The sequence below is a fragment of the Bombus affinis genome, chromosome 16 (assembly GCF_024516045.1).
Source record: "Bombus affinis isolate iyBomAffi1 chromosome 16, iyBomAffi1.2, whole genome shotgun sequence".
Classification (NCBI taxonomy): domain Eukaryota; kingdom Metazoa; phylum Arthropoda; class Insecta; order Hymenoptera; family Apidae; genus Bombus; species Bombus affinis.
This window is the reverse complement of record NC_066359.1, coordinates 4,847,007-4,861,777: the sequence shown is the minus strand read 5'-3', so window position 1 is coordinate 4,861,777 and position 14,771 is coordinate 4,847,007. Positions and strand designations below refer to the sequence as shown.

Sequence of the window (14,771 nt, the reverse complement as noted above, 5' to 3'; positions counted from 1 at the left end):
TTTAATAAAGACTAGTAATATCGTATCTATTTTTTAGCTAGGGAATTTTCTTCAATAGGTTCGGGTTATTCAAACATCGTGGACAATAAACCGTTCTGCGTATAAAAATAACCTAAAAATTGATACTTCGTTAGCACGACGATTATCAAGTTAGGGCTCTCGAGTGCACGAGGCCAAAGGAATATTTCCTGGCAATAAAACTCTTCTTTCTTTCCTGCCTTGAATTGTTTCAACGCAAAAAAGCTTAACGAGTCACGAAGACCTGCGATTTGCCGATAAGGCACGTTTTCCCGCTTTTTAATCGTCAAGGGTCGGTTTCATCGTCCAAGAGATACAGTTCTTAGCAAAATTTTAATGTCGTTGCAAATTTTTGACTACACTTTACGTTGACATACGATAGTTTCGATGGTTATGTCATGAGACTATTGGAAAACTTGGTAGAAAAGTAAAGTTAGGTTATCTGTAATAGTGATAAATCTAGGTTTATGGGAAATTAGAATTATGTAAACTTAATCTATATAACCTCAAAGTATTCAGATTTGTTTATTTTCACCAAGAAGTATTTCAAAATAAGGATAACTCACAATTTTTCATTAACTGCAATCAGTTTATTTCTCATAATCTTTATAGCTATGTATAATAGAATATCGCCAATCCAGTCAAGTGTTTATTTAGAGTTCAACTTTAAGTTTATGTTCGATCAAAAAGCATTTTTCCATGATTTTCCACCCAATTTTCTTCTCAAATCTTCAAATATACTTAAACATGTCAAATATTAACTATTATTATGTTGTTTCATCTTTTAAGTTATGTTTGTCTGAAGCAATAATAATATCTGAACTATCTGACAAACTTCCACGTGAAATATCTAGAAGTGTCTCTGTTCGCCAAGGATTGCTTTAACCAAAGCATTGAAAAATCTAGTGAGAACATGGAAAAGGGACATTTTGTGTATATTTTCAGCTGGCTGATGAAGGGTCCCTGCCCGATGATCCTTGAATGAATTTCCTTAACGTCTTCACCTTTGCCATTTCATCGTCCCAGCAGATGGTAATGGTTCAGCCAGCTTTTTCAACGAAGCGTGCGTCTGCCATTATTCGAATGCACCACGTATACTTCGCTTCCTAGATACTTTGCAGCTGGGTCGTACTTAGAAGTCCCATCGGAGAACAAAGGAAGAAGTGCCAACTTATTTTCTTCGTTTTTCTTTTTTTCTAAAATCTACCGGGTGCTCTATAGATAATTTAAAGTTAATTTGAAGAAGATTTATTCTGTAACAAGTTGAAATAGAATATAATCTATATTTAATAAGACTTTGCACTTAGAATGATCTTAGAATGACCTTAGAATGACAATTCTTTCAGTATTAATAAATTCCAAATGTTACCAAAATCCTTTGAAGTCACAGGTTATTCAAATAAGGTTTACTCTGCAACAAGTCGAAATAAAAGCTAACCTATTGTTAACAGCATTCAATTTGAACTTAAAATTGCTTTAGAGTGTTCTTCGAAGTTGATAGAAAGGACTTTCGATGTTAGTACAACAATGATATTTAAACAGCAAATATATCTATGTAGTAGTACGTACATTGTTACATTTTTAATAGTTACATTAGATTCTAGTAACTCGATACGAACTGTAATACTGCTATAATTTGTCATGAAATTTGTATACCCCGATAAAATGCACATACTGTTTTTACAGACGAAATATCCTGATATATTTATGAGTGACAGTGTATATTCAACCTATTTAAATTCAATTTATTTTCGAAGAAAAATAACCCTAACTTAATTATAAGCAGCCATATCTCAAGGTTCTCCACAGAATTTTATCCAAAGGAATAAATTGAGTTTAGAAATCAGATCTGCCAACTGCAGTGTTAGAGGTTAGGAAGAGATCAAAGGATCGATTTACAATAAGGGAGAAGACGAAGAATCCGACATCCGCCGGATGAAGAGAATAAGAATGGAGAAAGTGGGTTCAGGTGGGCAGGTTAAAGAGCATCGAAGTGCTCGGCTTCGTTTCGGATCGATGAGGTCCACAGGTGCTAGACTTGATCCGCGCAAGCGCCCCTCTCGCACCCCTTTTTGTTATCCCCGGGTTCCCTTCTTCCTCTGGGCGACCCTTCGCCGCTTTTTCCCCTCGTTTCGCAGCGAAGGATACACTGGGTGATCCGTGATTCACGTATCCAACACGTACACGCTATTCGAACTTAATATTCATGAGGACAAGCCTTAAAGAGAGGCAGGATAACGTGAACTAAGGTATACTAGGATGAAGAAGGGCTTTTGTAGTTTTCCCTGATTTCTCACATTTTTCTTTTCATTCGCTTTTGACGTTAGGTTTCATTTGTTCAATATTTCAGTAGAAAATGGAGAATCTGTTTGATCGGTGATTAAAGGAATTTTGATCGACGATTGACGATAGCTTAAGCTATATTAATCTCCTATTTTGAACATTTTTCTTTATTCAAATTAGGTTATATTAATCTTCCTTTTTAAACATCTTTTCTTTCCATATTCCTCTAACCTTGGTAAATTAGCTTCCGAAAAATTTAGCCATGAAATAGGATAAAAATGATTTACTTCAATACTTAATAAACATATACTTTCCTAACCTTAATCTTACTCTTAATAAATTCATCCCTAAAGGGGTTAGGTATAAAATAGAACTGTAGTCGTTGTTTCAGATGAAGAAGTAAATCCTTAATGCTACTGAATAACAATATTGGTAAAATTCAGATTATGAAATAGATTCTCGATGAATTCGTAAAATGTACAATTCCTAACCTCCAAAATACCACAGGTTCAATTCAAACCCCATCGATGTTAGATTTAATCCATGTTTGCAATAATGCCGAAAACTTTCACATTACCGAGTCTTCAGTTCCTCGAACGAGCACAATGGAGCACACTGATGATCGATTCGATTGGAACCTAGGAGATTCCCGCTGAGAATTGTCTTCTTTGTTCTATCAAGCGGACCAATGCGCCATTCGACGATATATTGTTCGATCAAACAGACTTCCAGTTCCGCAGGACGAACTTCCCAAGCTCTGCCAGGCGTTGCCATTATCATTGTTCGCCCAAGATGATCGACGTCCTTTCTTTAACTTTGACATTTTCGCTTCTCCATCATACACATCGATTTTCTTTATTTTTTTCTTTCACGTCTCGGTGGCTCGAGTAACTTGATAGCTTTTCCACAATTCTTTTTCTGGTTTCTATAGGGTATGTGTATAGTGAAAAGTATATGGTTTTCGATATTGGACACCAAGTCTAATACCAATCAGCTTTTAGATAATTATTAGAATATATTAATTTTGGATAATAGTAAAGATCTTTTGGATAATTATTTAAGGGGTTGAGAATCATAGTGGTGCAAGACAGTTCACTACCGTTTCTCGTAAGTTGGAATTAAATGAACGATTAATTTCGATAGTGTTCTGACAGAGAATTTCATTTGTTAGAAACCTCGTTATGTTTTTCTGAAAAAAGAAAAATAAGCGGGAGAAGATAAAGAGAAGAAATAGGATAAAAATTCAATAATTGAAAAAGGAACTGGAAAAAGAATATAGCGAATCGAAGTTAATGTCTCGGTGGAAAATGGACGAGAAATAGAGCACAGTAAAATTCATATCCAACGAATGGATGCAAAATCGACAATAGTGGTGTGGATGTAAGGGTGGGGGGAGGAAAAGGGGCTGGTGAAATAAATGAAACAACGATCAAGCGATGAAGACGGTCAACCGCTGCAGGGGATGAAGATACTGGACGATTGAAATGCAGAAATTGATTTTCTACAGAAATCCTGACGATGAGGGAACACGTAAAGGAAACAATTCGATATTAACGCCGCCACGACGGAAATTGAGATTCCTTCGACGCGTTTCCATCAATGCAGCGACTTTGCCTCGTTTTGTTCTGTCGAAAATTATGTTTCTGTTGCGATTCTTCTACTCTATTTTTATATTGTTAAATCGTTGAAGAATCCTTCGAAGAGTATTGCCGTTGTTTCTGTTATTATGATAACCCTTCGTATAAATTAGATTCTAGGGACTTCTTCAGCTTTAGGGATTTCTTGAGAAACAAGTTGTTACATTTAGTGTTATGTATCATGATGTCCAACTATTTAGATTCCAAGATCCCTTCTAACAGAATATCTTTTTAAAATCGTAAAAATTGAAAAATTGTTTAGATATTATTGTATCATATTGTACAGGGTGTCTCAATAATCATGGTAGAATCGGTGAGAATGTGATGCTACCTGAAAGGATTTTTCCAATCGAATGAGAACTAGGAACAAGAATCAAAATTCGCAGTCCAGAACTCGAGACAGAGATACAAAATTGCACGTAAGCTGTATCTTTCCTGATCAATTTTCAAATTTCATTCTCGCGGAAACAAAACGTCCCGTGACAAAATTGTAGTCAACATTTCCCATTTATTTTCTCACATAGGATCATCGTCTTGTCCATCATACCATGTTTATTACTATTTTTACGTCACTCTATGGAATATCTATCTAATATTTCGTAAAGTATGGAAAGTATCGTGGTTGTGTATAGGAATGGTTCAAATTGAAAGCAATCGACTCTCAAAAAGTCAGAAGGGGTGAGATTTCCAGCTATCGAGAATGGTTACAGAAACGAAGTGAACCGGAAACGTTCCACTAAGTCCGATATCCCTGGTCTCGTTAGTCGATGGCACAAATTGGGTTCCGTTAATTAGCATGACACTTTTCAATCGCATATATTCCAATCTTAATAAAGATGCAAAAAAATTAACAAACATTTCATTTCGATACCACGGACTTTCCAATTTTAACATTAATTAATTTATAACAATGATCTTTATGGTTTACGTATATATGCAACGAATTATTTTTGAGCAGAATTCGTTCGATGATTCAATGTGAAAAGAATATAAACGACGACGAATGAGATAATTTTGATTTGTTGAAGGTCGACCGCCCGATTTCCTCGCGTTCGTCATCACCCTATTGATGATGCTGCTAATGGCCGCAGGCGTGAAGAAATCATTGGTGTTCAATAACGTGTTAAACGCCATCAATCTCGCCGTTTGGGTGTTCATTATGACGGCGGGGATGTACTACGTGGATACCGATAACTGGAACGAGCACGACGGCTTCTTTCCGTATGACTGGAGTGGTGTAAGTATTTTTAAATGCATATACAAGGGTGTCTCAGTTAAACAAGATCAACTAAATACCTGTGATATTTGCGATTGTACGAAAAACTTTTCCAGGACAAAGTTAAATTATTACAAGGAGTAGATTTTGTTCATCATCATTGATCATTTTGTTGAGGAGATTTTAAGGTCATAGGTACTTTTTTTTAAATAGAACTCTAGATTTTGTATTTTATACAGAAAGGTATTAAGACATTTGTGTTAGAAAATGAATAATTTAAGAGCTATTCGGCTTTTAATTTTATCAAATGTAATGCATGAAAGACAAGATAAATATAAACTTCTTTGAGCTTACTATATATGATACTATAAAGAATCTTAGCCGAATTGAATCAAAATCTAAGTAAAATTAAAAAAACTAATTTCAATTTAAGTTAAACTTGATGCATGCTTGGCCAAACCTCAATAAACCTAATCACAGTCTTTGCTGTGTCAAATTTAACTGGAACTAGGGCTTTATTTAAAGATGATGCAAACTTAATACAAGCCAAAATCAAATCCAATCTAAAGCTAATCACAATTTTAGTTAATTTAAAATTTCAACACAAAAGTCCAATTTTCATGCAAATCTAATGATAAATCAAGTCAAACTTAATGTGGATTGTACCAAACCTAAACCAGTTCCTGCACATAGTACTAACCTAATCTACAAAGCTAATTTAACCTAGTTCGACAGAAATTCATTCAGACCTAACTCCTATTAGCTTCACCCACCAATTAAGTCAATCAGAAAAAAGTATGGAAGCATCTTCTCTAAATGTTTGAATATCTTCAGAGATTAATCTTCCATAAATAAGAAAGTATATATTCGATTTCTTAAATTACTCCTAACCTATACAAAATCAAACGACTGCGCACATTTCAATTAAAATCCTCTATACCCTGGAATGCTATCAGAAATTAATCTTCCACAAATGAAAAAGTCAATATATATATTCGATTTCCAAAAATTCGCGCTACGAATTTTAAATATCGAAAAGTACGAATATTTGAACACTAATCATACCAGGGCCGATCTTTAACTTCAACTTTATGTAAACTATTGTAAATTTATGCCAATTATTACAAAGATACTTCACTTTATGTAAATTTCTACATTAAGAAAAATTGAGATATTGATTAATCAGATAATATAAAAATTTGCACAAAGTTAGACAATAGCAATCTTGACACGCGAGATATATGTGTGCATATTATGTCGAAATATTTTCTTCCAATGAGAATGCTAGCTTCCTATGATACTTGCTTTCTATTGGTTGAAATTTTCGTCACATTTTTTTAAGGTTATTATAATTTTCAAATCATAGTAAGTTGCTATGCTCTTCTGATTTTAAAACCTATTTTCCAATTAATTTTTGGTAGTTATTATTAAGGATTGAAATATTTTGAAAATATTTGTTTAGAATATGAATTTTCATAAAAATCAATCGTATTACGTGCTAAACATTTTAAGGGCTACTACATTTGTTCTCGAAAATATTTGAATACTTGTATTAATATTTTATGAATATATCATGTGTCTTATATGAAATATTTTGAATATGTATTAGTAACAGTGACTTCGCTATCATCATCATATTGGTCAAATTTGAAATTAATTTGAAAATGTATATAAAAACTATAATTTCAGATTGTTTTGAAATTTGACCAATATGTATAATTATAACAATCATATCTTATCGTAGTAATGAAATTTCAAACTATTTTTATAACATATAGAATATACATACATAATTAAAATGTTTTATGTTACATGTTAATTTCGAAATGTTTTACATAACACATACAATATACATACATCTAAGTCTTTTATAATAAATATTCAAATATGTACTTTTACGAGTCACTATATGTTCTATTTAATATCCGACATTAATTATTAAATTTCGTTTTCAAAAGGAACTTCAGTACTTTTAATTTGTTTTATTGTAACTTATAAAGTGAAGATACAACGATTCATGATACAGACAGCAACTACGAATTTGTATTCAATTATTTTTATTTACAAAGTAAATCTATCGTAGTATGCGATCAACTATATGTAATACAATATGAAGACAAACTACAACTTTATTTGCTCACTGATATTCGCTACGCATTTTGCAAATTTTTATATAAAAAGAAATGTACACATGCTTCGAACAATTAATTTCGTGGAATTTTCTGAATGACATATAGAACGCTATTATATTGTCTATTTTACTAACATTCCGCCTGCCGTTAAAGTTGCATATAATGTTCGATCATTTTATGGAATATTGTTTAAGACACTTTAATTATTCAGATATAACGATAACAAAGTTAGAGATATAACAATGCACGTACAATTTTCAATCAAATTTTGAAACCGGCCATATGATCCGGTGAAGTTAGCGTTAAATATCGAGAAATCTACGCGATTCTGTCGTCAAATTGAATAGCTTCGGCACCTCGTCTCAGCGAGCAACAAAAGAAAAAGTGTGGGAAAGCGCGAGGTGTTTGAAAGGAAGCAAAGTTGCTGGTCCATTTCCGGTAGCTTTTCACTCGTGGTTCACGGAACAATGGCAAACTTGTTGCGTCGAAAGGGTTTCAACGAAACCGGTGAAACCGTACAGTGCATCAGGTGGACAAACGGAGAAAGGGAATTCGGATTCACGGCTCGCGGGGAATCCACGCTAGCCGGGAACCGTGTGACCCGTACGGATGGAATTGGATTTAGCAAGGGGGATGCATTATTTAGGTTTCAGCTGGATATTGTTCGTTAAGTAGTCGTTTCTTGAAAATCATCAGTAATCCTCTCGTTTGCCAGGCGAGAAATCTATCGAATTAGAGATTTCTTTAAATATTCATCTTACGTGACGTTAATTAATCTGTTCCACAGAATTTATAGTATTTTTTATCGCATCTCGATTTATAACATAATTACTATTTCATTTTTCTTTATGTTTATAAAGTTTATAAAGTTTATGTTTATAAAGTTTATGTTTTCTTTATGTTTATAAAGTTTATGTTTTCTTTATGTTTATAAAGTTTATGTTTTCTTTATGTTTATAAAGTTTATGTTTTCTTTATGTTTATAAAGTTTATGTTTTCTTTATGTTTATAATCAATTCCCCTTAGCCAGTAAAATCTCGAATTTTGCCAATCTTCATCTTGCGTTACTTAATTTGTTTTATACAATTTCTAGTATTTATTAGTTTTATTTTATGCTATCTATAATCAATTCCTCTTAACCAATAGGATTTTAATTAAATAATATATTTAATCTAATAAGACGATCAATTTACAAATAGATATATAAATATTATTACACCTCACAGAAAATAACTCCTTTAATATAATGTATTTCCTCGTAGAAATGAGTCACGCTTAAACCACTTCATTCTCTTCAAACCACTCGACAACTATTCTTCCACTCAAATTTCCTGCAATTTTCAAGAGCAAACTTTAGAAAAATTTCATTCGATTATTTTACACGCATGGCTGTTCAAGTATGTGGCATGCAGAGTAGCATTTTTGCACGGAATGAAGGGGCAGATAGGAGGCAAACGAAAAAAAAAATATCCATGATATTAAATATCCCATGGGTGCACCGGAGTTTCTTCATCCCGAAGGATTCGCGAAACGTTTATTCAAAGGACGTCGGAGGTGTTGAAACGGGTAAATATTGGAATATTCATCTCGTTGAAAAGAAGAGAATTGACAACGCCCGCATTTTATCATTTTCAGGTTTTTCTATCTTCGTGTTTCTCAATGAAACGTTTCCATCAAAGAAAAATGTTAAAAAATGGCCAACTGTGGTTGAGAAATTCGTGCAGTATCTTCAAAGCTGTCTCCCAAGGAACAAAAGATGTCGCTTTCTGAAGAAACGATGAGAAAGTTGTGAAAAATGAATCGAAACACGTGGATATGATAGTGATGGAGCTCACCTAAGCGTTATATTTTGTCCTTTTGTTTAAGATACTAAATCGTCCTGAAAGTAGTTAGAATGGGAAAATTGACAACTAAATCAATTGCAAATTGCGAATCCAAAATACCGTAATATCGTTGTTACATGCGAACAGCAACCAACAACGTGAACAACGACTTTGCATCCATATGTGTTCGTAAGAATGTACTTGGGTTTTGGTCGATTCAAAACTTTAGTCATTTTATCATCGATAACTTTAGTCGATTTATCAACTGACTCTCCTCGTTCATCTCTTTGAAAATCGTTCAATATCTGAAAATGAACAAGATGAAATATAACGCTTGGGTAAGTACGATTACTGTCATATTCGCATATTTGAATTTAATTTTTAACAACTTATCCATCGTTTCTCAGGGAAACGGTAAGAACGTTTCTTCTTCCTTGGGGAGACACAGTCTTAAGGTTGTGCATGAATTTTTCAATTCCAGGCGATGTGAAAAATGGCGATTTTCTAACATTCTGCTTGCCCTCCCTTTTACACTGTTTTAAAATAAAAATTAGATTGAACTGCGTTACCTGGCATACAGAATTTATCATTTCCTTTCATGACATATGATATTACTTTTTACGAATAGTATCTAGAAATACTAATTTCACATAAAGTGTAATATACAGTACAATAAGCTATAACACATGCATTATTTTTAAGATAATGATCTTCAAGCCTTGAAAGTAGTCTTTTTGCATTCTACTTGTCGAAAATTATTCATATATTATAAAAAAAAAAAATATTACAAATTTGCGTATCTCAAAACGAAGTTCAGCCAAACGTTATGTATTTAGTGTTGGTCGTCAGCGATCCAAAGTGTGGACGGTCGTGAATTATTAATTAAAAAGAGAAAAAAGTTTGCCTATTCGTATTCTGGCATTTATGCACGCGATACTTTCCCTTTTCAACCCCCTCAGCAACCCCCATCGCGTGTTTATCGGCGATCCACGATGAATATTTCCGTCGCCGAGACCGTGTGTGTCCCCTTGAAAACGTGAATTTTTCATCGTCACGTTTCCAACTTGCGTTACTTTCCCCTGAAAAGCCTGTTCGTGCCTTGGAAAAACCACCCCATACCACTTCGTTATTCGCCCCTACCGAGAAAGCAACCTTTCATTGACCTGATTCTACCATTTCTTCGATAAATATTCGAAGTTAAAACTTGTTTGTATAAAATTTCGAAAACCTGACGAAAGTGAAGTTAACTTTGCTGAATATCCATCCGCGCTGGTTGAAAATAAATTTTAGGGATAAAACGAACGTAGGTTATCCGCTATAATTCTGTTTTCTTTTTACGTTTTCTCGAGGAGATCCGAACGAGCCTTTATTCCATTCTGTTAAATATCGTTAAATATCGCCGATGTTATTAATATTGCTTGGCTTTGTTAAATTAACACTTTCGCCTGCTAACGCAACGTATGCGTCATGGGTATTTTCTGTTAGGTGTTGAGTGACGTGACCTGTGCATCATAGGGATTTTCTACGCTACGTCTAATGACGCAAACGACGCGCCATCAAGTTATTTTCGACAAAACTTCATACTGTGAGAAATATCTTGCAGATAAAGGGCGTTCATTGTGTAATGATAATAATAACAATAATACCTATCACTATGGCGCAATATTGTTCTTTCAAGCACAAAGCCGTATGCGTTACTGGCAGCAAAGGTATTAACTTATATGAAGGATTTTATAATAAACATAACCTATAACAGTCTTATAGTACTTAGAACCATAAACAAATATAAAAGAATACATATTGATATTTAATTAGAGAAATTAAATTCAGAAAGATGAATTAAAGAAGTTAACTTTTAAGAGAAAATGAATCTTCTTTGCTAATTTTCGACAAAAATTCCCTAGATCCTTGATTGTCTTTAGAGATCTTTCAAATGTATGAAGCTTTTTTAACCGTTGCTAATCTATAAAAAACTTTCTTTTCTTTTTTTCAATGAAAATCCTCGAGATTCTCAAACTAGAGAAAGAAACTAATATACGTACATATATATTCGATTTTCCGAATTATTCTTAACGCATACAAAATTAAACTTTTCCTCGAGTTTCAATAAAAATCTTGTAGATTCCAGTTTCTTCGATGCCTTCGGATATTAATCCCCTAGAAATGAAAGAGCCAACGGTATGTACACGCTAATTCGTTTCCCTAAATTATTCCTAACCTATTCAAAATCATGCTTCCTCTTCGCCTTTCCATGGAAATTCGCCAAATTCTCAAATGCCTGGAGAAATCAACGTTCCAGAAACGGTTAATACGTGCATTCTATCTGACCTTAGGAGTATGCGTGGGTTTTCTGGGGGTGGCTTTTCAAATCTTTAGCGACCTCGTCCCTTCCTATTTCTCACCCCCACGCCGGAAATTGCTCGAGAGGTCACGGCAGACTGCTTGTGTCAACCTCTCGATTAATATTAATGCATACGTTAACTACCTCCTCTCTCTTTGATCACACCTCTGAAACTACTCCTTTGTAAGGGGTGACTATCGACCGTCGAGCAATTTCGATTGATTATATTCCGTAATGTCCATCGAACGGTGACACAGGAATTCTGTAGTTGTTTCTTGTTGTAACTTCCATCCCTGTTAAGGCCTCTTGGATATACAGCTGGGGATAAAGAGGTGCGTTGTAGGTCAATGGCCATCCGAAGCGCCGTCATTAATTCGGAATAATAAGAATACGGACGAATCGCGATTCTTTAACGACCCAAAGGTACTTTGAAACTCTTCCATTCAGCGTTAGGGAAAATTTTATTTCCCTATTAAATAATAACTAGAAAGTCAAAGTAACGTTTTAATTGTGAATAAGAATTAAGTTTCTTATTGAAATAAAGATCGTTTTAACAATGTTAACAATAATTTATTTATTACTTATCAAATAAAAATCTATCTTTTGTGAGGATTCGATTGGAAATTAAACGATAATATATAAATAGATAGTTGTTGGTCTTTGTCTTATCATTTTGTATATTGAACGAATTGTGAAATTAATATGCTCACCCTTCAATAGTCAGATTGCAGTTGACGCTTGCTTTTAAAACTAATGGAATCCTCGAACGAGTTGCCCGCAAGTCTATTTGATTTTGACGTATCCATGATAGCTAACAGACATTACTAAAAATTACAAATCTTAATTTACAGTCATTTTTCTGATTGAAATGTTATATTCGTGTCAAGATTAAAATCTTCTTTAGGGATATTAAGTTTTTGGAAGTGGCTACCTCTTTGCCTTTAGCTTAGTATTCTGATTTCTTGTTTCGCTTAATTACTTTGTTCTCTAGCTGCTTGATGAGAATATGTCTTTTTGGTTGGTATTTTTTTGTAATAAAGATATTTTTTACAATAAAGCAATGTCGTCTACTTTACTTAAAACTGATAACACCAAAAAATATATTTTTATACAATTTGATGCAACATTCTCTGCTAATTTAATAGAGTATAATTATTACGTAGAATTTACTCTATTACTTCCTTTAGTGATTCCTCCTTTGTTGTTTCGGGCCTTGAGGGGCTTTGGTTTTACATCCCTATATCTGCCAATTTACCCCGCTAAAAGCGAGCCATTTTGTTCGTTAACGTTCTCTTGTACGGCCATGTATTTCATCGTGGTAACATTTGCTTCCAACATAACCTACAAATTTGCTCGTTTAGCTCCACGCAAAAAGCACGTAATAAATTTCAGAAATAAAACGAAGCGTAAGAAAAAAGGACGAAGGCTACAGGGCGAATGGTTGGAGGGGGGGGGGTTACGCCCGTTTAAATTCAGATGTCTGTGTCTTTTTAACGAGGAAATGCATTCTCTGCTTGGAGGATTTCCACTCGAGGCTTTACGTGGGCGGTGCTTGGAATATGGGGGCGTGAGAGAACTGCGGAGGCGAAATACTACAGGGTCAAGCGTGTATTCTCAAACATTCACGAGATTTTTCTCTTCCAAGAAAAGAAGTCATCCTATAGAACCTGTTAACATTTCAACTTGCCAAGTTCCTTCCTCGATGAACACTTTGAACGAATAAACCTGTCCGTCTAAACTAGTTTCCCTCCTATCTTTTACTGCTTTTTATTTCATTCGATCGTTTGGGTCGAAGAAACACGCGAAATGATCGTAGAAAATAAAATTCCGATCAGTTTTTAGGAATCCCCAGTATTCTAGGGATTTTCATGGCGATTCGGTTAATAGGGAAAAGCTAGTTGCTCTCAATCTAGTTGCTCTGAATTACATTCCAATCTACTTCTATTCCCCTCCTATTCTTCCCGTCCTATCGGAGTAAAGAAATCCCCATAAAATATAATTTCGATCAATTCCTAGGGATTTCGTTTTTAAATCCGATTTTTAGTATTCCGTGGATTTTCACAGTGATCCAGTTGATCGTGGTATTTCGTCTTCAGATTTAGTTCCTCTGAATTGGATTTTGATCTATTTCTATTCCGTTTTCATTCTCTTTTAAGGAACTAGCGAGAAATCTTTGTTAATCCATCTTCATATTCATTTTTCGCTCCAACATCTACACACTGGATCGTTCTCCCCTTGTTTCAGTCTTTCCTCCGTTAAAAAGATTAAAATAACATGTAACAAAAAAATACTACTACATGATATTCTACAAATTTGGAAGAGTATTCAAGAATTTTGGGATTCGGATTTTAAAAGATACCTATAAAAGAAATTGTATGGACTTAAACGACTGCACTGTGCAGACGACGTGATGTAAAGAGTGAAGTAAAGATAAGATTACAGACGGAGCGTTGAGTATAATTTCTAGAATTCTAGAAGAGATCCCTAGTATTTTCAGAATAATTCGATCGATAGCGGTAGCCTTTCTTCGCATTCGATCTAGTATCTAAGGCTGTAACATTATTCCAGTTTATGATTCATCACTTTTATGAAATAAAGATGGTCGTAATGCTCAGGTTTCGTTTCCTACGAGATTGAATTAAGTTTTCAATTTTATTCAGTTTCGTTGAAGCTGCCGACATCAGAATTCATAACGACATTAGGGGACCTTGAAAAATTTAATGGGCTACGGAGTATTCGCGTTGAAAGGAGGCCTGGGAGACTCTTCAGCTCTCAAAGAACGTTTTTATTAAGGTAGCAACTTAATTTGCCGATTTCTATCCTTCCCGTCCTAGGGATCTACTCCTCCCAAGTAACGAAATATCCTTTACCATTGTTCCACTGATTTATTCATTCCACTATCTGGTTATTTCAATCGCATAGTTATTTTATTCCTAAATAATTCTCTCATAGATTAATTACTAAATATTAAATTGTTGGAAAAATCATTTCTCTCTGTTAATCATCAAGCGTTGAGTTGTCCAAAAGACTCCTATGATTTTCAAAATTGCAAAATTTCAGTGAAATTATTATTATTATTATTATATATTGTGCATATTATCGTACATTCATACTATGTATATTGGATTGTAAATCAGATTTAAATTCCTTGTAAAATTGTGAACGATATTTCATTGCGAGTTAGATTTCAATTCGTTGTGAAGAAATAAGTTTCAGCCAGAATTGTAGGTTAAACGATTGTGCAGAAAAGTTGCAATATGTTGAGGTCAGTAATGAAACGAACACAGCTTCTCGTTTGTCATTCTGCTCACCCGAACTCAA

General features: G+C 34.1%; 1 protein-coding gene and 1 long non-coding RNA gene across 5 annotated transcripts in view; one reads left to right on the top strand and one right to left on the bottom strand.

The window, feature by feature from the left end:
* LOC126925741 (probable cationic amino acid transporter) overlaps window positions 1-14,771 on the top strand; it is a 67,433-nt gene that overhangs the window by 41,569 nt on the left and 11,093 nt on the right. For all 3 annotated transcript variants that reach the window (XM_050741658.1, XM_050741660.1, XM_050741659.1), the window contains one exon: window positions 4,967-5,175. In XM_050741658.1, the coding sequence (XP_050597615.1) occupies window positions 4,967-5,175 (209 nt within the window). The remainder of the gene's footprint in view (window positions 1-4,966; window positions 5,176-14,771) is intronic.
* Window positions 8,936-13,278, bottom strand: LOC126925832 (uncharacterized). 2 transcript variants are annotated; one of them, XR_007714128.1, is made up of 4 exons: window positions 13,077-13,278; window positions 12,161-12,791; window positions 9,122-11,933; window positions 8,936-9,052 (listed from the first exon to the last, which is right to left on the bottom strand). It is a non-coding gene; the product is annotated as an uncharacterized LOC126925832 (long non-coding RNA). The 2 variants fall into 2 exon arrangements; XR_007714127.1 differs by lacking the exon at window positions 8,936-9,052 and having other exon boundaries at window positions 9,772-11,933; window positions 12,161-12,274; window positions 12,382-12,791; window positions 13,077-13,272.